Source organism: Patagioenas fasciata, chromosome 1 (assembly GCF_037038585.1).
Source record: "Patagioenas fasciata isolate bPatFas1 chromosome 1, bPatFas1.hap1, whole genome shotgun sequence".
NCBI classification, from domain to species: Eukaryota; Metazoa; Chordata; class Aves; order Columbiformes; family Columbidae; genus Patagioenas; species Patagioenas fasciata.
The window spans coordinates 120,862,064-120,887,528 of record NC_092520.1 but is presented as its reverse complement, the minus strand read 5'-3'; the positions used below and the strand labels follow the sequence as shown (position 1 = coordinate 120,887,528).

Here is a 25,465-nt window from a genome sequence, read left to right as displayed (position 1 = left end):
ACACAGCTGTTTTCAAGTTACTACAAACTCTAGAGCACTGTTTCCATGGTAGCATTTTTTTTACTATGCCTTCATTCTGCCCAACACTGTCCTGGAGGGATGACCATGATCATGCATAAACTAAGTGCAGATAACCTGGATTGTAAGACTTAAACACCTGAGTTTCCTGTTTAGGAACAGCCTAGCATTTGTGGATTAGGTATCTCCATAGAGAAATATCTCCTCTTTAAGCTTTCTTTTTAACTGTTAAATTTACAGCATTCTCCAAGCTCCACGGAGTCAAGGTCTGTGATACATTTGCTTCAGTTATATTTTCTAATGTAAAATCTGGAATCAGATGTGTTTTCAGGTATGAGGAAACTAATTTAAAGAATTCTATGTCTAGAAGGCACTAGGATGGCATCTGAAAGTATGCATCATGAAACACTAATACAGTTATTACAAACATTTGCAATGGTTGTAATTTGGTTTTCTAGCATATTTTGAGGCTGTTGCAGAATTTTTATTTTGCCATTCTTTCAATAGAAACAAACCAGCTATCAAAGCTACACCAGTGTGAGATGATTATGCATCAAATACAACTGTAACAAGCCTTTAAATGGGGAGGCTGCTGGACTACCTTAAAAAGAGAGAGAGAAATTTCAAAATTACAAAGTATCTCACTCTCAAAAACAGAAAGAAGGAAAGATGAATACACAGAAAACCATCACATCAAATAACCCAAACCTTTGCCTTGATATGTGACAACAGAGAGTGAAAATACATTAATTGAAGTCAACCTATGGTTAAACAATTAAATATCCAGTAATTTAGTGCTAGAGAGGTTTTAAGAAAGTTATAGTGATCAAAGCTGATAATTAATGCAGATCTGCGACAGAAGCAGACAGAAGATGCTGATTTTAAGAATTCAAATACTTGAATGAATGCTAAGGAAAAAAGACTCCTAAGTCTGAGTAGGCACCGATATGTTCATTATGCACAGAATCAGAATTTGAAAAGCCTGGGATAAGCAAGACTTATCCATGGAAGAATTTACTGCATAAGAGTCTGAAAGAGCCAGCAGATTCTTTTTATTTAATTCACACATGTGAAAAACATTTACCTACATTTACCAATGAATTATAGGCATATAAATAACATAGTAACTATTCCAGCCACATAGTAGGCTCGCAGGTCACACTGTATTACTCAGCCTGCCATTCCATCCTATGTGGCAAGAGCAACTATGCAGTAGGATTGCAGAAATCCTCTGTAATAGGGGATGTATACACCACATTCTGATACAGTTTTAAAAAAATTTAGTTTTGCAAGTATACCATGCCTTAATATTGTGTAACTATTACTTAAACAAATACATGAATTTCTACAGCTTGACTGACATCTATTTTAGACAGATAGCCCAAATGTACATAAGTCAGGGCAACTCTGATCATCATTCAGCACCAGAAAAAAACTATTCAGTTTTCACACAGAAAGCTTGCTACTGTAGATTATTTCTTCAGGTTCAGTTTTAAGGATGATAAAACACACACACAAAAAAAGAATTGTCACACAGCTAGAAGGAAAAATAGTTGTACTGCCTTTTCCTTCTGATTTATTATAGGTCCTTACAGAGTCTTTGTTTCACACCAGTCATGATCCTTGTTTCTGACACATCTTATGCCTTACAACGTGTAAAAAGCAGTAGTCCAACTGACATCCAGAGTGGATGACAGTCCACCTACAGCCCAATTCCCCCATTTGGACAGGCCAAGGAAACAAAAGAACACAACTCAGCTTGCTGCAGGAACAATAAAACACAGCACAGCAGGGGCTGGTACTGAAGCAAAAGAGACTACAGCAGGTTTTTAGCCCTGCACCCTCTAATACATGTCCACGTAGTGACAGCCAGCAACCTCTCAGGTCTGGATCCCTGCAACCCACACTCCTAAGCAAGCAGCTAGACAGCACTTCTGGAACAGATGGCACCAGAGAGGGAAAAGCAAATTTGCCATCCCAGGAGAAATGCTCCTTCTAGTGCAAGAAAAGACTTCACTGCAGTGAAATACTAAAAACACATTGGAAAAGTGTTACTAGCTTCCTTCTCAATCACTTTTAAGGTTAGGTACGAAGACCAATGTGGAGGGGCTCACCTCAGCTCCATTCCTCCCCAAGCTGGGCAGCTAGAGAAAAGTCCTTGAGCAATTCACACCATGTCCCCGGCCTGCAAACATCCCAAAACTGGCATTCAGCCCACACTGTGTAAAAAGCTAGGCCAGCTGGTGGGTGTGGAAGAGACAGTTTAAGCTCAGAGAAGTTAGTGGCAGAAGAGAAATGAACCCAGGTCTTTTGAAGCCTTGAACAGTATCCCAACCACTGGGCTACACTCCCTCTGTTATTTTGGAACTTGTGCAGTAAAGCCAGAAAAGCAGCATTTGTGGGTTTCCCGGCTTGAGTTCTATGACGGGATGGTTTGCATAGCTATAAAAGAATTCTTGTTTGCTAACTCACAGAAGAATAAAGCCTCAAATAACTCTTTTCCTTTTTTTTTTTTTTTTTTAAAGCAGTTTCCTCGTTCTTACAACCCTTCTGAACTTGAAATTGAACATTTCAACCCATCACAGTCTTGCTTCTAGTTAATCTTGGCTTCTAGGCTAATGAAGACAGACCAAAACAAGGTCCAGAATGGTGAGCAAGATGCTATATGAACACTGCTTCGAGAAGGAAAGCTAGTTGTCTCTTTCTAACAGTAACTAGTATAGAAATTTACCAAATGAAGTCAGACCTTTTTATTATTATTTCTTAGTTCAGCAATCCATCTGACACAACAGATATCAGTAGGTATTGTGCCTTAGTACTAAAGTGTCTTCAAACCCATGCAAGATGTTAGTGAATAGCAGGAAGAAATTACAGCCCTACCATTAAGTCTGAATATAGGCCTGAAGACTTCTGACACTGTATTGTGCTAGTCTCTACTGGTTCACATTAAACTAAACCTCTGAACGTTTCCTTCAATCCATTCACCCTTAAAAAACCCACAAGTCACCACAGTTTCTACAGAGGGTTAAAATTATTTTTCCATAGCAAAATACTAACTAGAAATTTTCTAAGGCAATTCCACAGCTCTACTCAGCTTTTGTTGTCTTTTTTTAAGCAGGTGTGAGAAAAACTGTCACATATGTTCACAGCATTTTTAAATAAGATATACTAAACTCTTCCACTTATTTACTTACATTCGGCTAGTTTCAATGTTTTCAGAGTGAGGTTCTCCTGGTGATCTGCAAATATAGACACAAAATCTTCAGCATTGTTTGTTATTTCAAGTCATTACAACATGAAGAGTTAGGAATGGTGGAAAGTGATGACAACGGGTTATTGCCACTAAAAGCATCAACTTTTATGCACTTGCACATTTAATTTGACCAAACTCTAGAAGAAAGTTGATAGTATAAAAGCTGACAATAGAATTAAGCCCAATTTCTCTAAGGACAGCACTTTTTCCCCACAGCTTATCCAACAGCAACCATCAGAGTAGCGTTTTGCTGGCAGTACTTCACTATTCAGGTTGCACAGTGCACCAGTTCTTGGCTAATTCTTCATAACCACTTCTGTAACCAAAACATACTCAAAACTTCACCAGTGATCAACTATTACAGAGAGATTCTCTGTGCAATTGGACTCTTAAGAATCAGCAGCTCAGAAGCAGGCGTCAACAGAATCTCAAATCAAACTTCTATCTCTCTACTTGAATTATGGACATAATCTCACAGAGCAGAAGTGTTAAAAGGCAGTCGTTTCTTCCTTCCAGTCATATTCAGAATTAGATGTTATTGCCTGGCATTTTTGAACACACAAGCAGCACCTGTGTTCAGCTTGCCAACCCCCCTGACTTAAATTGCAGAGTAATTAAGTAGGCTAAATTACAGCTGTTTAGCTCCTCCTTATTCCCATCTTCTTCCTTATGCCAGCGCTGATCCAAGAAGTTAGCATTTGGCTTTCTTATTTTAAAAACAAACAAACAAACCAAACAGATTATTCTTTTCCTGCCTTCGGGACCTCCTCCTACCCAGTGAATTTGTAGCCAGGTGAGCCAGGAGACAAGGCAGTACAAATGCAGCAGTTTCAACTTCAATCACCTTAAGCTGCTTTGAAATCATATCCTGAAGAGCCTTATCCAGACTTCAGTAAAGATTTTGGTACAGTTGACCCCAACTGCCATGCTGGATGTATTTCGTGAGCAGTGGAAATAAAGCACAGCCATTACAGTAAAACACTGTAGCTTACATAAACAAAAATGTCTTTCATGACTTTCATGACAGAAATTTCTCAAAACAGAAGTGAACTGAAATCTGTAAATAGAACTCACTTTGTAGGTTTCAGAGCTGCCTACAAGTCTTCAGTTAGCACAGCTAAGCGGACTTTGCCATAGCTATACTGAGAAAATCTTTGTTCACAGGAATGGAATTTCTGTTTTTCTCTATTTGTTGTATGACTACCTGCACTACTCTACCCACTATTGAAAATCTCCACCTGGAACCTGAAGCGTTTAATTTTTCCTATGTTTCATTGTGCTACCTTACTGGATGGTCCCTCCTATTAAAGCCTGGACTGGTCTCTGAATTCTCTGCAAAAATCTTAGCTCCTTTACTGATATATCAGGTCTTAGCAACTTTCTGGATTTTAACAAACTGTACTATGCTAACAGCCCCAGTGTCTATATAGCATTTCTGGGAGACAAAATTCCTAGATTAGCTGGATACTATGCAGTGACAGACAATGCAGAACACAGGAAGTTATTTGTTTTTATTTCACTAAGTTATAAAATTCAACCGACCCTATGGACGAAATTCTGAATTTACTATCCAACTAACTTTACACTCATGTTTAAAATGCAAACACTCTTACCTGGAAAATAGCAAAAAACGCCCAATCTCGAAATTTGGTCTCTACTTATTCCCATCAAATTATGTTTCCCTTACTGATTAAAGTTCATGACTGATAATTGCTGACAAAAATAATGCTCAACAGCAAACCAAACCAAAACGTAATTTCCCTTCAATTCCAGTGACCAAAAGGAATCCCCAAACACTTAGCACAGAGAAAAAAACATTATTATTTTTTTTTCAACTTCACCTAAGCATGTAAGTGCCAGAAGCCATACAACATGAGGAGTAGTGGTAAGAAGAGTGTTTATATTCATACTGACTAGCTTCTCTATTTACATCCAGAACTTCAGAAACTGAAAGCAAAGAGCCTGGAAGTTTGAGTCAGTTGCTATCTTTGTTTTAGTCATAGGAAATATAACACAATGAAGCTTTGGGTAAGAATAGTGCTTTAAGTTGCTATGAAAATACAAGTGAGATAGTGGTGTCAAAACAAAAGCCATCAAGAGTATAAATCACTGTGAGTCTTTAAAACATATAGCAGCATGAAAAAAATACAGAAAAATTGAAGCTTAGTATCTAAACTTAGCATGTAAAAAAGCTGATTTGCAGCACAGACATGTAAACATAGGAAAATATGCTGGATATACCGATAGCTATCTTTATCATTTATATGAGTTTTATCTGGACTTTTAACAGACGCAGCTCAGTACACAGTACTGTGCAAAAACGTTTATTCTACAAGATAAACAACACAAGAACGTTTCAGGGAAGTTCAGAAAAAATAAAATCTAGTTGAGTCAAAAAAGGTTTGGTCCTCTAAGTTAAGTTGTTCTAAAGAAAACAGGAATCAAATTCCTTCAGCTTATTGTTTTCTATAACATGAGCAGACCTACCATAACTGTGATTTGCAGAACTATTATAGCACTTATAAACCTGATTTTAAAAGGTTTCAAATGACAATGTAAGCAACAAATAAAATGAGCTTTCAGTACTCACTAAAACAACATGGAAGATCAATCTAATTACAGGAATTGTAGTTGTTTGTGGAGAAGCTATTTATCTTGCAAGACTCAATTGTTTACAAACAAGATACCTTGTTATTCCTCTGCACAGGCAACAGTACTGAAAAACAACTATACAGTATGTCAAGATGTTCTTTCATCATGCTTAAAAATCTGAAACAAGAGTTCTGTTCAGAGAAAATCTCAGAGTAAATGCTCTTACAACTTTCAGCTTTGAATTAGACTGTAGATACTGATCACAAGATACTAACTAATCTGAATACCGCAGTATGAGCTAGCAAATTGAAATGGTGGCTCACTTCCAATAACACAGGGAGCAACTTCTCCATTCTGCAAGCCACTCCTTTTACCTCCACTGTACCTCCCTAGGACAGAAAAGTAAAGGTATGCAAGCCTACAAATTTTAACATCATCGAGCCTCCTGAACAAATACTTTTTAAGAAATTGAAAAAATTGCTTAAATAACTATACAAACAAATTATACAGAATTTCAGTATGATAGTAGAAACCACTAGAGATTTTCAAGTTACAGTATTGCTCTGAAGACGAATACCATGGAGCACCAGAGTGCTTGAATTTTAAAAGGCAGGCAGGGACAAGCTAAGTGAGCTTTGAAATCACCCTAAGCAAAAGGATAAGTCAACTTTGCCAGCTGACTTATCTTAAACAAACACTATACTTTAATACTATTTACAAAGCTAACTTCAAGACATACAAGTTAAATACTTAAAGCCCCCCCACATTATACTAAAACTGATCCTGAAAATCAACACAATATGCTTTATGCTTACCTTTTACAAGCTGTGGCCATTCGGTGACATCAGGGTGATCACAATTTTGAGTCACTGATTAAAAACGAGTTGTCACACCAGTCCTGTATCACACTGGGCTAAGCATAAGCTTAACAACTCTAAATAAGAAAAATAATTTAGTTAAAGCCCTTACAAATTATTTTTAGCCAGTTCGGTAAATAAAAGATATTAGAAGAGAGATTTTGATGTTGAGTACTGTTTTATCTGCACAAAAATTAGTTCATTTTTGAATGGCATTCTAAGACTTCTACAGTAAGCCACTACAGAACATTCAATTGGTGAACTTGACAATTCATCAACTTATTTTCAGTCTCTCTAAAAACCAACAAAATCAAACCCCATCTTTTGGACCAGCGGAAAGCATCCAACATCAAGAGAAGAAGCATTCAAAGATCTGGAAGCACGTGCTAACTATGAACTGCAAGTTCTAACTACAGTAAAATTCCATTAGTTGTTTCCCTGCTACAACTCAATTAATACTGGTTCCTAATGAGATTCTGTGTTTCCACAGGAGCAAGGTAACTTGTGCTTTGCTGTGTGCCTTTCCCCAAAAGGAAGTAACGTAAAGCTATGTAAAAGTTTCAAAGGAGTGACCTTTGCTATATGTAGCCAATCTTTTAGGCTCTTTGCTCCATCTATATCACATGTACTCTCTCTTCTCCCTTAAATTTTCAAAATTGTATTTTACCTGTCAATTCTTTCCTGTGATCTGGCTCCACTGGTATAAATTGAAGGGCAGGTCCTTTACTTTGTCACGCAGGTGGCAGCCAATGATCACTCTCTAATACTGGAGCCCAGAGCGCCCTGGGACCACCCCAGCTGATTACTTCCATGGCTGAAAAGGAACGAGTTAGTCTCTTACCTATTGCTACTATCTACTCTAAACTAAAGTTAACTGAAAGTATTTGCAAACACAACCCTCACCGCTCAGTTCACCCCATTCTCTTTCTCACCCGAGCTCCTAGGTGCACTGGACAATGACCGTAAAGGAAAAAGGCATCTCATGGAGAGTCACATCACAAACAGTATTATTCACCTTTTGTTAATATAAAGTATTGATTAAAATTGAAATGTTATTACCGTATTTAGTAAATAAAAAGTTATCTTACTGTCTCTAAACAGCCAGTAGCTACGAAGACAGACCTCTCTGGAGTACCTGAGGAGTTTATTCCTGTGGCTCTAACCAAGATGAAACCCCACATTTGCAGGTTGCCATGCAGCAGAAGCCTCACACAGAAGCAAGGAGCACAGAGGCTGGTGAGCTATTGAGGGCACACCCGCAGCTCTCTGCAACACCCACAGTCATAACCAGATGGTGCAAATACTAAGAGAGGGCATCAAGACAGCTTGAAATGCTTTGGTAAAGAAAGCTTTTGTGCTTCAGTCCAAGCTCTTACAAGAGTCTTTCAGTAAGGTCTTAAGTTTGATAACCAATCAAGCATTCTCAATACTAATCTGTATCTGTTGACTTGTCAAGGGTATCAAATCACTGATCAGTAAGCAAGGTCCATGATTATCTAAAGTTTGTGAGAAAAGCTGCTGATTTTTGCCATTCTACTACGAACTCTGCAGTGGAACAGGATTTGTATTAGTTTCAGAATAATGTTTATTAGTTTTATTTGGTATGTTCTTTGAAGTAGAAAAAGTGCCATTTAATTATTTTAAACAGTAATATTTGAGTTTTATCTAAGCACAATTGCAGTTGACATTAATAAAAATGAAGCAGGCTATCAAAAGCCTCTGAAATAAAACAGAGATTCTCTAATACCCATGTTTTACAGGCGTAAATTTTCAACGTTTAAGTGAGTCAATGCCAGAAACACAGTACAATGAAAAAAGTCAGTTGCAAAGGTTCCTCATTTGTCAACATTAAATGACAAACAGGGTAAAAATTTTCAAATTGTTTGCTGAACATTATCTGTACAGAAAAGCAAACAACAACAAGATGCTGATGCAAAACTACGAAGTCTTAAACATTGCTTGTGGCATTCTGACTAAGACCTTTCAGTGTCCACTTTCAGGCAAGCCTTAGCTTTAAAGAAACAGATGCCTATTCTAAGGAAGTGTTATCTTCTAAAATTAAATTATTGCTGCTTTCTGAAATGATGTGAAATGGCTCTGTAAAAATGCATTTAGAAACTAAAACCCATTCTAGCTCTTTGCCCAAGTAACCTTTAGTATGCTGGTCAAAGAGGACAGTGATGTAATCTCTAATGTCTCGTTGGTTAGGAAATCCACATTCTGACTGCTGAAGTACCAGTTCACATTCTGGAGTGCGCCTAATCAATCACTCCCTACCCAGACTTATGTCCTATATCACTCAGACCACGGCAAAAGCTAATTGCAGAAGTCCTCCATTCAAATGGAAGCATACTATAACAATAGGCTGACAGCAATTTTAGTAAAAGAGGGTTTTTCTGGGCCTGTTTCTTTCCTATGGGAGAAGTCATGAACAGGATTGTCAACAGTGAATGAACACAAAAAGTGTTGGTGCTGGTTTCAAAAACCATCAGATTTCGGAATGTTAAAGAATATTCACTGAGGTGAAAACTCCGCAATCATGGTCAAAACAAGTTTGTGCCTTGGCTTGACAGATCCAACTGTGTTAGCTTTACCATACCACCAAACACAGTATCTACAGCAGCTCTGTAAAGAGAGGCAGCATCAGAACTGGCATAAGTCCCACCATACCGAAATTAACTCACCTGAGTTTTGTAGTTAAATTTGTCTCTACAAATTGAACTTACTGGTGATCAGAGCTTTGAATCAGGTACTTGCAGCACTCCTAATTTGTTACTAGATACCTTAAAACTGGATTACTGTATTGGGGTCTAAAAATCTCAGGCTACTTTTCAACAATCCAGATGTAAGAAATCTTAATGAATAATTTTCCCTTTTGTCTCCTTGTCCTACCTTTCCCACCTATCCTTGCCACCAGTCTTGTGGACAGAATATGATTGGCAAGGATTCCCTAGCACAGATGAAAGAATTCTTTTTTCTAAAACCTTACTCATTCATGCATCAGCAGAGTACTGTCTGCTGGCAAAGAGTCCAGTATGTTGAAACACAGAGTGGGTGGTGAAGGACACTGCCATCAAAGATCCCTTATTCCGAATTTAGTTTGAACAATGGACATTTTGATTACTGCATCTAAATAAGGCAGAAAAATAACTGGTAAGAGAGTCAAAGGACACTATTTGATCAGGAAAAGGAAACCACACTGATGAACAGAACAACATATTGGAAAAGGGTATTATGGAAATAGGAAACTGAGCTAAGCCAACTGCTTTTCTGTGACAGAAATTCCTTCACATTAAACAAAAAGAAAAAGAGTTCTGGATGCAATTTAAGTAGGAACAGTAGTCCCAGAGCAGGTATTTACTCCTATAGCTCAAACAGATTTCCCTGGTCTTCACTGTCATTTGCATGACTTACAGTTTAGGCTTTCACAGGCACACAGGGCAGATGAAGGGATCACATGCAGTTTGTGCCTGTGGAGCATGTCTGAGAAACCTGAGATGGCTGCAAGGCTCTTTAGAACTGGGACAGCTCCAGTACAGACAGATCTATATCTGCCTAGTGACTATTTACAAGAGGTAGATGCAATATGGGAGACAACAACTCAAACCATATATCTGAAGAAGCTTGTGTGACACGGAGTAGTGCTCATTGAGAGGGAACAGGATAAATAATATGTTTAGGCAGTGGCTGGAGACAACACACGTTTTTCCAAGGTGGAAAAGGTGCAGATTTTCTGAAAACAATGTTCCCATCAACTCAAAAAGAGGAAGAAAAATAATGAGAGCGCACAAGTCAGAAATCAAGTTCAGATGCATCAAAAGAGGCTAAAGCAACTTTGTTGCATAGCCTGAGATCTTCTCTTTGCAGATTTCAGGTAACCTTCAAAGTGTGCTATCACAAACATGAACCAAGAAGAGACCCACAGCTTCAACACAAAATCATAGAATCATTTTGTTTCAAAGACACTGCCAAGACCAACCATTAACCCAACACTCTCACTTAAACACGTCCCTAAAAACTTCATCTACATGTATTTTAAACCCCTCCAGGGATGGTGACTCCACCACTTCCCTGGGCAGCCTGTTTCAATGCTGGACAACCCTTTCCACTAAGGATTTTTTCCTAATACCCAATCTAAACCTCCCCTGGTGCAACCTGAGGTTGTTTCCTCTTGTCCTATCACTTGGTACTTGAGAGAAGAGACCAACCCCCTCCATGCATCAACCTCCTTTCAGGCAGTTGCAGAGTGATAAGGTCTCCCCTCAGCCTCCTTTTCTCCAGGCTGAACAACTCCAGTTCCCTCAACCGCTCCTCATTACACTTGTGCTCCAGGCCCTTTGTTGCCCTTCTGTCTTTCTTGTAGTGAGGGGCCCAAAACTGAACACAGGATTCGAGGTGCGGCCTCACCAGTGCTGAGTACAGGGGGACAATCACTTCTCTGGTCCTGCTGGCCACACTATTCCTGATGCAAGCCAGGATGTTGTTGGCCTTCTTGGCCACCTGGGCACACTGCTGGCTCATGTTCAGCCAGCTGTCAATCAACACCCCCAGGTCCTTTTCCACAGGGCAGCTTTCCAGCCACTCTTCCTGAGCCTGTAGCGCTGCCTGGGGTTGTTGTGACCCAAGGGTACGACCCAGCACATGGCCTCGTTTAACCTCAGACAACTGGCATACAGAACTTAACTCCACATCATGGAGAACATATGTACCTATTTGTCAGCAATCAAAAATAAAGCCAAAAATCTTCCAGCTACAAATCACTTCATTGAACGTTCTTGCTCACATGGATTTCCCACACCTATTACTTTCCCTGTGTTATCTGATGTTCACTTTCTGTGACAGCACAGCAATCTGACTGTTGACACCCAGTACCTAAGGTCTACAAAGACGCCTGAGAGGAGGAACAGTTCTCTTATTTAACCTATGACTTCTTATTGACCTTATGGAGGGATGGGTACCCTGGAAGGTGGCATTTGTAAGAAGTTAAGTTTCCTTTACAAAAAAAATGTATGTATCTGCTTGAGTAATCTTTGATTTTTTTTTTTTTTTTTTAAGTTTCTATTTGACAGATCATAGAATAGTTTGGGTGTGAAGGGACCTTCAAAGGCCATCTAGTCCATGCCCCTGCTCTGAACAGGGACATCTTCAACTAGATCAGGTTGCTCAGAGCTCCATCCAGCCTGGCCTGGGATGTCTCCAGGGATGGGGCATCCACCACCTCTATGGACAAAGATGATCTAATGAAAACAGGGATGACTCACCTTTACAAAGTAGGACCATGATCTTCCTTTCCTTCCATTGCTGGAATTTGAATTACTTAATTAAAAATAACCAGCTCTCTCAAGAAGATATCTCTAAAGACAGGTTTTGTATGTCTTCTGAAGAATCCCTCTGAATCCTCCGAGAATGAATTTGATACAATTCCAGAATGACTACCATGATGAAATGGACAGTGATCATCTATACAGTAAAAGGTGGCCTCAGAACTGTCCTAGTTAGCTAACGTAATACTTCCAAAAAAATAACTGGCAACTAGTACAAAAGCTGGCCTTTTATAACTTGAGATTGATTCAAGCGTCCCAGAGGAAATCGTAGAATATTCATCAGATCCCTATGGTCAATCTTAACTGTCACTAGCAGGAGAAAAAAAAAAAGTAATAGCTTAATGGTAATGTTTGAGACTTAATTTTTTTATAAGTTTGGAAATATCAATTGCTTTTGTTGCCTGCATGCTGCTTCCAACACAGAAAACAGGAGAAGACAGAAGATTCTAGAAGTTTTTTTCATGCCACTAATCACAGGTTGGTTTATCAATGATCATAAGGAAAATAAAACAGCCACTAATAAAACCTGATTATGTAAAACCTAATGGAGCTGCAAAAAAAAAAAAAAAAAAAAAGCCAGAAGTAAACACATCTATACAAATTTCATTCCGCTGCCTGGTAAACCAAACTGTTCAGCTAGTAACAACAAGTACAAAATTACACAGTTAGAAGACCAAAAGAATTGGATTCTATCCCAGAAAATGCCAAACTGAAGTCACTACAGCAGCCACAACTGGTAAGCAAACACACACATGCTCTCAGTATTACAGCTAGAACAACAGACTTGACTCATGAAATGAAGGGTTCCTGGAAAGGTGTCTGCTCGTCTACACAAAATACTTCAGACCTGTTAAAACCTTGAGCCCAGTTCTCCAATTCTTCAATACTCTTCAAAAGTGTTCTGAAGTAGTAGAAACAAGTCACAAAGCCAGTATGAACACAGGAAAAAGTGCCTTGTGATTAGATAATGGAAAGAGTTCAAATATAATCAAGCTAATCAATATGGATGCTGCAAGAAACTAAGTCCTGTCATGGCACAGACAGAATACATAAGAAAGATTTCTCAATTAAAAGAAAGCATGTAAGAACCCATATAAGTAGAAACAGAAGGCTGACAAATTCAAATTACAGCAGGAACACAAGTATGCAGGATAGTGAAGACAACTGGCACCTGAATAAGTTATTTGGGGTGGGTATCTCAATTTGGTACTATCTTCAAACTAAAGCCAATGTTGTTCTAGAACTTATCCTTCAATAAAAACACAAATTACTGAGTTGAATAAAGATAGAATTTGGTGCATCCAATATACAGAGATCAACTCTAGATTTATACAAAAGCTTCATCCTATAATATCTGTATACTTACTCCGCCCTCATCTGAATACTCTACAAATCACATAATAACAGAAAAAAGGTCTAGTGTTTGTTCCCATTCCCTCCCCATACCCCAAAGCTAAAGGCCTGTGTGTTATTCTCATTTTCAATAACTGGCTCCACAATTCTGGACATTAGATTCTTCCCTTCAATGCTTGTGTTTGATTTGATATTCCAGGAAGATCACAGATGTACTTCACCCTCAAAACAGCGGTAAAGACCTGAAATTATCTTTAACTTCTGCATTTGGCACTTAGACCCCAGTTTATTTTTCTTCCACTACACACACTCCTTAATTTTTGCAGCAGAACCATTTGTTTCTATCCCAGTTATGCCTGCTACTTCAGGCTCCCTCCAAAGTGGCATACAGTTATGAATGGAAAGCCCCTTTCTACATCAGGAGGTGAAATCCAATCATCTGTTCAAATTTCTTTTAGTAGCTCTCCTTTTACTGGCTAAGTATCAGGTTATTTTCCAAACAGGTAAGTTTTACAGCTTCACTTCAACTTTAATATTTAACCTTTTATTCCATCCTTTTGCTTTGTTATTTTGCGTTCTTCTGACACCCATCTTTCATGAAGCCTTCTATGTAAAGTACCTTTCTGTTCAAAATGTTCTTCAGTGTCATCAGTATGTTTGTTTACATACAGATCATATTAAGACCAAAAAAATCCTGCAATTGTGCAATTCCGTAGCATAACATTCAGCTTTTCTGATGTTCCATTAGTATTCATAACTCACTAGTTGTAGGGGATTAGAGGGGGATTCTTCATCAACTTATGAAGCACATACCATTACAAAGACTCTGCATACATACAGTGGCAAGCAATTTAACATTCAGAAAAAAGCAGCCAGCAGAAATAATAGCGATAAAGAAATAACTGCTTAGGTTTGAAGAACAGCCATCATACACACAACTGGTATCAAAACTGGAAAGCAAGAAGCAGGTGGGTGGTCCCAGTGGTGCTGTGGGTACAAAAATGAACATACACTACCTGCCAGATGCCTGCTAGAGTAAAGGACCAATCTATACATTTTTTTCAGGAACATCTGGATTGTGATAATGTAACATTATAGCTTTTTAAAAGATTTACAGTTTTTAATTAACACACACCATATTTAAAGTTCCATCATAGAATTCATAATTTTAGCTCTTATCTATAGCTTCCTACAAAACACAATTTACAAAGGAAAAAAAAGACACCAAATAACCCTTCTGCAAGGCTGACATTTCAAAACTTATGTTCTCATGTTAAGTAGCTTCAAAAGAAAAATCTAGACAAACACATGGTGTATAAATCTTGTATCAGTAGTTACTGAGTTCTCCACATTTTAAGTCATCAAAAAAGTACACCTATAACTAAGAAGTAGTTGTTGAAGACACTACCTACAATTTTATATGTACATGAACAGACCTATTTAATATAGCGGAAAAATGAATAGAATAATTGTTTTTCTGGATGCAGCAATGCAAAAATTTCAAAATTCTCTATGTACCAAATTGCAGAACTACAGAATTTAAAAGATACTACTGAGTGGTGCAGTTACTCCATACTACCAGGTACCTCCACAGGACTACACCAGAATAAAGTCAGAAAATGGAAATTAAAATAACTACAAGTAGAGGTTCCATGTACATATTTTTAAGCTGGCTAGATATTTAACAACCTAGACAAAAAGAGATACCATGTATTATGGGCTCATGTTTACACTGCTAATAAAGGTTACATTTCTGTATGTCCTAACATTCCAATTTGCAAATTAGACTTACACTGATGTTTGTGTAAGTATTCTAGTAGTTCTGAACTTATTTTTAAACTCATGCCTAAAAACTGTTCAAGTCTCACTACACATATGCTCAGCAGCAAGGAAAAAACACAAAAACCAACCAACAAAAAAAAAGAAAAACACCAACACACACACTTTCAGAAACAGCACCAATTCTTATCCAATTCATGGAGAAATACAGGCTGTTTCAAAAAGACAGAGCCAATTTGAAATCACTGTATCTCTGCAACCACAAACTGCCCATGAATGAAATTCTTCCTGAGGGTACAGCAAGTGGAGGGAACACAGAGCATTTATAAAAAGGTCACTAAAACTTGATACCTTATTACACCGTTTGTAAATTTGTGTAATTGTAACATGTTGGGTCCATCTTTTTGAAACACTCCGTAGATGGACAGCAGCAGCACAATGCTGAGCTTGTAAAATGAATTAAAAGGGAATTAATGAATGTTGTATCCTCAGTATTTATTTTCTCCACAAAAAATCCAATAACTCAGTTTTCTAGAGAACTATGCCTAGGTAACAGACACAACAATTGAAAAAATATGAGAAAAATGAATGTGTATGTTTCTTCCTGAATTTATTTTCAACTTTCAACTAAAATCATGGAACAAAAATATTTGTTAGTATAATTATTAACATACACACAATATAAGTGAAAATATAAACATACCATGTCTTTCCAGAGCTGCAGAAACTTGTTCTTTCAAATTCTAAAATGGACTTCTACAGTTCTTGTACCTATAATGCAAAACATTACGTTTCAGTTTTTACACTATGCTCCATATTGATCTAAAGCTCAATTCAACTTCAACACAATAACATGCAAGAATGGTTATTCAATTAGTCACAAGCTTGCAACTAGAGGAAATACATAGTTAGAATCATGTAAGAGAATCATAGAACACCTCAAGTTGGAAGGGACTCATAAGGATCATCAAGTTCAACTCCCTGCTCCTTGCAGGACTACCTAAAACTAAATCATATGACTTCCCAAACTAAATCATACTTTCCATTAAAAAAAACCAAAACAAACACAAAACAAAAAACACAACTGAAGATACTTAGTATAAAACGTACTCCAAATGTTTTCAAACACACACCTAAAATCTCAACCAATTTCAGGGGAAAAAGTGACAAAAACAGGCATATAACTGAAGAAATCTATCTACTTTCCAGAAAGTTCCTCATTTGGCACAGAGTACCACATTTTCAGTACCATGAAGATTTAATACTTCATTTCTTGGTTCTAAAACTTTATTAGGAACCAACAAATCCAATGCAGCTGATTTAGACTGATCTCCAATTTAGACTGGAGTTCTGCGAAGGAAGTCCTGACGTGGTTACCTGAAGAGTAGATTCAGGTTTGTCTTAAAGATATCGAATAACAGAGAACCCATCCAATACCAAAGGGCAAATTCTGTGTCAGGGATATGAAAAGGAGTGATCCAGACTGACACAGTTGTGCCAGTAAAGCTCTACAGCACTGTTTGCACACAATTTTTAATATTTAAATTAAAAGTTAAATAGGGCACCCCACCTGTTTCATGAAACAAAACTGCTATTTTTAACAAACAATTATGATAATTATGTAGATTTATGTACAATTTAGATTAATAAGTTAATGTTACACAATTGTGTCAATAAAACTTCACTAGCATTCAGAAGGAAAAAATAAAAGAATATATTTAAATGAACAGTATGAGACAGTAACTGATGATTTTCCTGTTTAGAGGTGGTACTTCCACACCATAACAACAGTAGAAATCCAGAATATCTATCTTATATTCTACTGAAGAATAGTTATTCATTCACAATTACACCACTAGGAATACACAGTTAAAAGTATTCCGACAAATGTGACTGATATTTCCACACCTTGTGTCACAGAACTTCCAGCATATGCTCCAATGTATATATTTATGTACACACACTGACCAATGACAATCTATATAAAATTCACTCTCCTCTAAGATACAAAAGCACCAATTTTCAGCACACAAAGATAGAAGCAGAACACAAAGTACAACATGGAAAAGTATCACAAATACATCTATTAGGTATCTTATGATCGTTGTCCAGCAATAAAAGAAAACAAAGGTTCCCAACATAATGGAAGCTATGTAGTTTAAGACAATACAATTTACAGAAGAAACAAAACCAGAGTAGAGGAGATGGAGACAGAGGTTTTGCTTACTAACACCCAGCTAGCAGCAGAAGAGCAAATAACTAACAGCACAGAACTGAACCACCCGGATTTCCAGCTCTCTTTCCTCTATCTCCCCCACCAAGGCAGAAGAATTCAGCAGTCTCCTAAAAATCAAAACAAAACAAACAAAAAACAACAAACAAAACACCACGAAAGTGCAAAGGCTACATGAACAACGACAAAATGAAACATGGAATCTGTCATGCTTCCCTAAAAGGAATGAAAATAATTTCACGACGTCAGACGTGCTTCAACATTTACCTATAGTATACTTATTAATTCTCATGAAGCCACATCTGCCTAAAAAAAAAATGCAAATGTGACTAAAAGCACAGCTAACAGTATTGATTCCACTCAACATGAAGAAATCTTTATCTGTCACATGACCAGAGCCAAAAGAGCTGCTTTTTCCTAAATATGTCATACATTTTCAATAAGAGAGATTGGAAGGCACACTGAATTATATTAACAAAGATGGTAAGCTACTGAATTAAGCAAATGGTAGCAAATTGTACAGAACTGCAAAACACTTTAATTATAAATTAGGAAAAATACTTTGCAACTCCCATGTGTGTCCTGATGAAAGACACCATGAAGCCGCTTCTATCAAGTGCTTAAATGATGTTTTCCCCTTTTTATTTTTCAGTAACTCTCATGAGATCGGGCACAAAAAAAATTCTGAGCGTACTACCCTAAGGAAAATGGTAGGTATTTTACCCAGTGTTACAGATTCTCTCACACAATTTCAAATATGTAAGTTCAAATAAGAATAATTATCTTCCACAACTAGCATTCTTAATACAACAATACTAGCCAAAGAAACACAAAACCCAAACAACCAAATATTCACAAACATCCTTCTTTCAATAAGATATTCAGGTCATAGGAATCATGCAAATGGAGTATTTATCACCACCTTACAATGTAAAGTGCTCAACCTTTGCAACCAAGACATTCCAGTATTCCACAGGAGTGACACACACTCATAAGAGCTCCTGTGCCCTTGAACTCTCATGGGACTTGCAGTTTGTGTGAACTCTAAGTATGTATTTCTATGGTCCACAATAGGCTAGGTTTTTGCTACAGCAGCTGAAACACATCTAGCTGCAGCTACTGCAGCCAGAGTCGGCTAGCATACTTTGGGCTTTCTAAAAATAAAATAGTGTATATATACATATTAAACCACAACCTCATCACCAAGCCTTTGGACATGAGATTTCCCTATGAAATAAAAAGTAATCATTATCTATATATGGCCATACAAATAAGAAAGATACAAAAATCATACTGGAAATAGAAATTCTGAAGTAGTGATAGACATCTTCAGTATTATCTAGCTTTGTAAAAGTTTTTGATACTTTTTAAGAAAACAAAAAATATTGTACTGTAAAATGAAAACACATTAAGCATTTATCAGCTCAAACACATGACTGTTGTGGTTTAACCCAAGCTAGCAATTACAACCACCATAGCCACTCACTCACTCCCCACCCCCCCTCCCCGAATAGGGGAGAGAATTGAATGGGAAGGGAGAAACTTGGATTGAGATAAACACAGTTTAATAAAGTAACAAAATATTAATACACTACTAGTAAATAAATACATAAAATAGAAATAGAATGGAAAAGATATCCACTGCAATTCCTCACAAACTCTGTCCACACTGAGCAGCCAATCCCAGGCAGCAGCACCTGGTCCCAAATAACCGATCCCAGAGAGAGAAAAGAGGAAAAAAGGTGGAAAGACCCAGAGGCCTCTGCAAAATGAGAAAAGGCCAAACTCCCCCGTCTCTGACAAAAGAAAGCAAAGGTGAACACACGAGAGCAAGAGAGCAACTGGAAGACCCCAACTCTCCTTAAATACAAAGCATGATGCTGATGGGATGGAATACTCTTATTGATCAGTCTGGATGTCAGTCAAGCTCTGCCCCATACATGCCCCCCCTTCTCGATGCCTCACACCTGTGGGCAGAGCACTCAGAAAGCCCTTGGCTCTCAAACTAGAGCAATTAAAAACATTAACTCTGTCCCAGGGTGCGACCTCTTGTTCTCAAACTGAGTCCAAATAAAGACCATGCTAGCTATGAAAAAGAAAGGTTTTTAACTGCATGAAGAAAATTAACTCATTTTCAGTCAAACCAGCACAATGACTAACTATAACGCAGAAGAACTCACCTACAACTATGATAGCATTTCCTGAATTATTTTGACCTGCAGCCCATTTTATAAGTTCAGCTCCTTGAAGAGTCACTCCACCACCCTCTAACACCCCAAGCCTGCTGAACTGCAGCTGCTCCAGTCTGACTCCCACAAAGCACACCAGAGCAGGAGCACACAAGTAGTGCCAGAGCCTGACTGCCTGGACAAGCCCGGCATCTCTCAGCACCACCTGGCAACATGTTACAGACAGCTCTGGTGCCTCCCCTGCACACAGCTCCCAAAGGTAAGGGAGATGGGGTGTTTCTTTCTTATTCTAATTTCCTAATTTTACCAGTTTCTTTGGTGAATATCAATGAAGTATCAACAGGTCCAAAAAGGGGTCTGCCAAAGGTAGTAAGAGTGTGGTCTCATCTACAAAGGGGAGATGAAGAACTAGTTTCACCTCTTACTCAAGCTCAGTCAAGATGGCAGAAGTCCTGCCATAGTCCTCACAGGACACCAGGTGAAAAGTAAACCATGGAGACTAATCACTGCCAGACAATTATGCAACAATGACCAAACCTGAACACATGCTCCATGATTTCCTGCTTGTCATTCCACCGGTTGAAGCAAGGCCCACTAAAACACAACTTCCATTGGATTTCAAACTGAGATACCTTAAAATTTTTGAGACACGCTATCTGCTAGTTACTTAGGCTGCAGCTTTGAAACTGTCATAAAAGGACTGAACACATAAAGCAGCCAACTGGTACAGCAGTTCAAGTTTGTGCTAAAACATCACCACTGTAATTCACCTCTGGCACAGTCCCACTGTTGACATATTACATATGATAAGCATTATTCTCAAAAGTGAAGTAAGTGAACACAGTGCATGTTTTTAAAGTTATTTGAATGGATGTAAATGGTAATGGTTTTTGACGAAGTCTTGAACAGTTACATATTGTGAATATCCTCAAAAAAAAAAAAAAGTCAGTCCAAACCTCCGCTTCACTAACTAGAAGCTTCTCTTAAAACACATATACCTCTGTTCTAAGGAAATAGAAGTTGCTTCAGAAGAAGCAGGTCATCCCTCTTACCTAAGACAGTGAAATGAGGGTCCAGAGGGAAGCCACCCATTTAGTTCCACTCAGCTGAACAACTGCAGCTTCTCCTAATTCTTCACCACTCTGTAAAACACGGGTAAAGAACCATGCAAGATGGTAATGGAAAGAGGATCGGTAAAGACTGACTTCCACCCCCTTCCTCCATTCAGCAGTTCACACAGAACAGGGAAACACATTCAACCTATTAAAAATAAGTAGTAGTTAATGCTTCCTTCAAGAGAGTCATTCAGAGTATTTGTGAGACAGAACACTATGGTAATATTTAGTTCATAATGTAATTTTGCAATCGGTAAGTTCTGTCACTCCTAGCCACAACAAGGTGGAACTACTCAAACCCAGCCATTTAAAGAGCTATTTGGTCACGCATTACATTGCCAAGCATGAATCCTGGATCTCAACGCTACTTGATTTTATCTTTTTAATTTTTCTCCTATGAAGTTATTTTCCCAAAGAAATGTGTTACCAGCTGGTAGAGGTACCAAGGTGATGCTTCTTTACAAAATATTACGTTTACACTGTATTTGCTGATGTTCTGCTAGCCAACCACATACATTACACACATTACTATTCATATGAAATAGCGTTTTTCCAAAGTTTTATTCATGGGTAATACAGTCTTATGAGGCTGTCAGGCATTGTAAACACAGGAAGCTAATGCAGTAAATGCTAAAGGTCAAAGTACTTAAGGTGACAAAAGTCATTTCAGATTTGCAATTTGCTCACTGTTGTTGTCTCTGGGAACCAATTATTTAGCAAAGCTTACAGCACACCCCGGTAGAAGGGGGAACATACAAAGGAGGAGTTAGGTGTTTTTTGGTTTTTTTTTTTTTAGTTAATTAAATATCATATTCTAAATTATGTGTTACAGACCCTGATGGCAAGTGGATTACCCTTATCCTTCCATGTACAAGTCAGGATTTGATTAATGACAGAAAACCTTTCAACATTGCTTCTCTATAAAACTTGTAACTACCTTAAATATACTACAAACTTCAGAAAAAGTGTTAAACATACCTCCTTTGTTTAAAAATCAATATAAATTCATTAACCAAAGTGAAGCAAAGGCCTGGTGCACAGTACAAGAAATGAAGATTGAGAAGATTGAGACTGGAAATGAGATATATCCCTATGTACTCTAGGAATTCTTTCCTCTTCTCCCTCAATTGCATGTTTTATTTTTAAGAATCAGTGACTTTTACCTTCAAGAGCGGGGAGGAAGAAAGACATTTCCTGCATTTAAAAAAAGATGAATTATCTCTGGACATTCACTAAGTAAACTGAAACCAAAAGCAGCAGAGGAAAAAAAAATAATAGTAAAAAAAAACCTTTCCCACAAAGCAAAAACTAAGATGATACATATTTACAAAAACAAACACTAAATTTGTTCCACAATAAATGTCATATCATGTACTACATTAATTATTGTTTATAGAAAATGTTATATGCTTGAACATGTTCACAATTAAACACGTTTATGACTATTAAAACCTGACTCAAATATATTTTTCCCTCCAATTATGTATTTGGTTAAGGAGAACCTGTGAATTCATAGAGAATTAGTAAAGAACATGTCAACAAAGCACATACTCATAATGAAATAAGCATGACTTTACACTGCAAACACACGTAATTTCACATTTCCAAAGCAAGAGAGTTTTATCCTACAAAAAGTGAAATTCGACAAAAATGAGAAAATGAAACAGGTTCTCTTTTAGTTGACTATAACAGGGTCAAACTCAAGGTGCTCTATCTAACAAGGATTCTAGTAAGCTGAGAACATCCCTAGATGTATTTAACAAATGCACACAGTTTTAAATTCCATTCACAAAAGAATCATCATTTGTATGTGTCTTTAAGCAGTGGCAGTAATTAAAAAAGGACTAGAAGTCTTGTTTGCTTTTAAAAAAAGGATCTAACCCACACAATGTTAGAGTTCTGAAGACTACTTGGACTGAGAGATCTAGACTTTGAAACTCAGTGCTGTGAAAAAGTTAAACATCTTCACTTTTTCAAGGCTGCCTTTCCTTCAGTCACTTTTTTCTTTTACACAGTCACACAGTCATACTCCAAGAAAAGCCCAAACAAATAAATTTATTTTGCCATCTAGTTTGGTACTTTATTTCTAAATTCTTGGGAGATACTCAGGATATTCCAGTAAACAGAAATAGCAAATAACTCTGGTAAACAGAAAATAAACTTGTTAACTCTGGTATGAAAGATGCTACATTTAGAGTGGAATGAAAGGTATTCATAAGAGAGAGATGAACTATCTGTAATATTGCACTGCAATAATTTCAGTTAAAGGCATATCTTGGTCCTGCAAACCTAAGTAGTGGTCTAGCTTTTCTTCCAAGATTTGTCTGTATTAAATTGACAGAAAATTACTGTTACAAAGACAAGTCATAAGCACTGCAAACTGCATCTGTTTTAAGACACAAATGTATGTGAGGAAAATTATCAAATATCCATAACAATTTAGTAATGCACGTATTTTCAATTCAACACACTCATTAATTTGAAAATACTGTCAAACTCTGTGTTTAAAGTACCCTTAACTGTTTCCAAGATGAAAATGCACAGAGTATTTAACTCCACCACCCCTAACAAGCAGTTTGTGAAAAATGTAAAGCCCATTTTCCACATTTTCCAGCAGTTTTCATTCTTACCTCTCATTATCTCCATTATTCTCCCAGCCAGGCATAGATGTCTAACAATGCAGTTAAACTTAGAGTGTAGCTTCTCCCTTAGCAGGGAATTTCTGTAACTGGATGCTATTTGCATGAATTTAGGAACTTAATCTTATCTTTTAAACCTCTCCCTTTCAAAACAAAAAACCAGCAAAACAAAACAAACAAACACACACACACAAAAAACCCACACAACAACAAAAAAAAAAAAAAAACAAAAAAAAAAAGAGGGAGAGAGAAACTGACAGTACAATCACAGTAGGTCTTACTTCCTTAGGAAACCAGGTACAGTTTCCCACTGAGGAACTTTTTGGTAGACATGCAAGAGGCATGGTAAAAGTAATCCAAGATGCTGATTCTCACAGAGCCTCAGGTTTGCAAAAAGTCCTGCTGAGGCAAGGAAGTTTCCATATGGACACAGAGCGACTATCCCTGAGGTGATGTGCAAGACACAGGCATTTGTCTCAGAATTAGAACATCGCTTACACAGATAGAAACATAAGCAAGTATTACCATTAACTGAGAAAAAAAAAACCAACCAAAACATAACTACAAGTCTACAGATTACAGGTTCTTGCCACTTAAAAGGAGAGTTGTGGAACATATTTTCTTTCCTAAGCAGAAGTAATTTCTGAATGACCGTTTCACATCATCTTAGATATCCGACTTACAAATCGACTGTGAACCATAACAACCCATGAAGTTCCTTTAACAGAAATACTGCAGGCACAGTTCAAAACTGAAACCCAGCAAGTCCCACAGTCAGGAGTGACAGATCACGTTTATCAGCAGAGCAGCCTGTTCGCAGGTAAGCAGATCCAACTCTTCAGAGTGCACAGAAGCTAACGTGAGCAAGTTAACATACCTACTTTGTTAAGTAGGCCTTGCACGCCAGTTACACACCATTTCACCTCCCCGTAGCCCCCCAGGTGCCCCAGCCAGCCATGCTGACGGCACCGAGATGCCCCATGTCCACAGCAGCCCCACGGATCAGGCACCGCCGCTGCGCCGCTCGGCCGAGCCGAGAAACTGAGGCAGGGGCAGGCTGGGGTTCACCCGAGACTGCCCAGCAAGCCCGGTCTCTCCGGGGCGGACAGGTTGAAGCCCGGAGCTACCCGTTCGCCCGGCCTTCCCGCTTCTGGGGAGCGACGGGGCGGCCCCGCACCCATGTGGAGGAGGGAGAGAGCCACCGGAGCCACGCACCCCTGTCGCCGGCGCCTCCCGCCTTCCCCATCCGATGTGGGGGATCTCCCCGGCAAAATTAAGAGGGCAAGGCCGCCTCCCGGCCCCCTCCCCTCCAGTGCCGGCGTGAGACGGGCGCCATCCCCCCTCCCAGCCCTTCCCCGGGCCGGGCGCTGCGCAGCGCCTACCGACCTGGGCGCTGCGGCCTGCTGCTCCCGGTCACTCCCGCCGCCGCCGCCCGGGCTCATGCGGGAGCCGCGCTGCGCTCGGGGCCGGGCCACAGGCGAGGAGGCGCCGCCGCCGCGGCTGCTGCCGGTGGAACCGTCAGGGCCCCGGGGCGAAGGAGACGGGGCCGCGGCCTGGCGGGGAGAGGCGAGCGGCCTGGCGAGGCCGGCTGCGCGCAGCGGCGGGAGGGCGGGCCGGGTCCGCGGGTGCGCCTCCTCTCACGGACTCGCTTCGCTTTCAGCCAGAGCCCCGCGCCACCATCTTGGGAAGCAACGCGGATATCGGCGCGGCGCAAGCTCGGAGGACTCGCGGCGGGCGGGGATGGGGCGTGGGGGGGCAGGAAGGAGGACCCACTGTGTCCCGGCGTGCAACGCGGGCAGGAGCGGGCGGGCGGACAAGGCGGCTGCGCCACGCTACCAACCGCGCGAAACCATAGAGTTCCCCAGCCGGTTCCTTCCTGCCTTTTTCACTCGCCGCGCCCGGCGCAAAGGAGCCGAGGCAGCGCCTGCGTGCCTGTACGCGTGAGGTGGCGGCCGCCATGTTGGAAGAGGGCAAACCGGGCGATAGGGCGGGGACTCCTTCCCCATAGAAAGGCAGTCAGTCCGGCGCGCGGGGTTGTGAAGGGCCGAGCGGGGCGGAGCTCGAAGTTGCGCATGCGCAGCTTTCCCTTCGGGGGCGATCCGCGGGCGGGGGT

The 25,465-nt window shown here is 39.3% G+C and overlaps 1 protein-coding gene across 9 annotated transcripts in view; it reads right to left on the bottom strand.

Moving 5' to 3' along the window:
* The window catches only part of UBE3A (ubiquitin protein ligase E3A), a 53,635-nt gene extending 28,396 nt beyond the window's left edge, over positions 1–25,239 (bottom strand). Inside the window, exons 1-5 of one of the 9 annotated variants that reach the window (XM_065854317.2) lie at positions 24,739–25,239; positions 20,651–20,740; positions 15,880–15,947; positions 6,679–6,797; positions 3,213–3,257 (exon numbers count right to left, since the gene is read on the bottom strand). In XM_065854317.2, coding sequence (XP_065710389.2) covers positions 3,213–3,257; positions 6,679–6,698 — 65 coding nt within the window. In that variant the 5' untranslated portion in view covers positions 6,699–6,797; positions 15,880–15,947; positions 20,651–20,740; positions 24,739–25,239. Of the gene's footprint in view, positions 1–3,212; positions 3,258–6,678; positions 6,798–7,387; positions 7,535–15,879; positions 15,948–20,650; positions 20,741–24,738 lie in introns of those variants that run through there. The other 8 variants (XM_071813578.1, XM_065854324.2, XM_065854311.2 and 5 more) reach the window with 8 other exon arrangements.
* Positions 25,240–25,465: the final 226 nt, after the last annotated feature.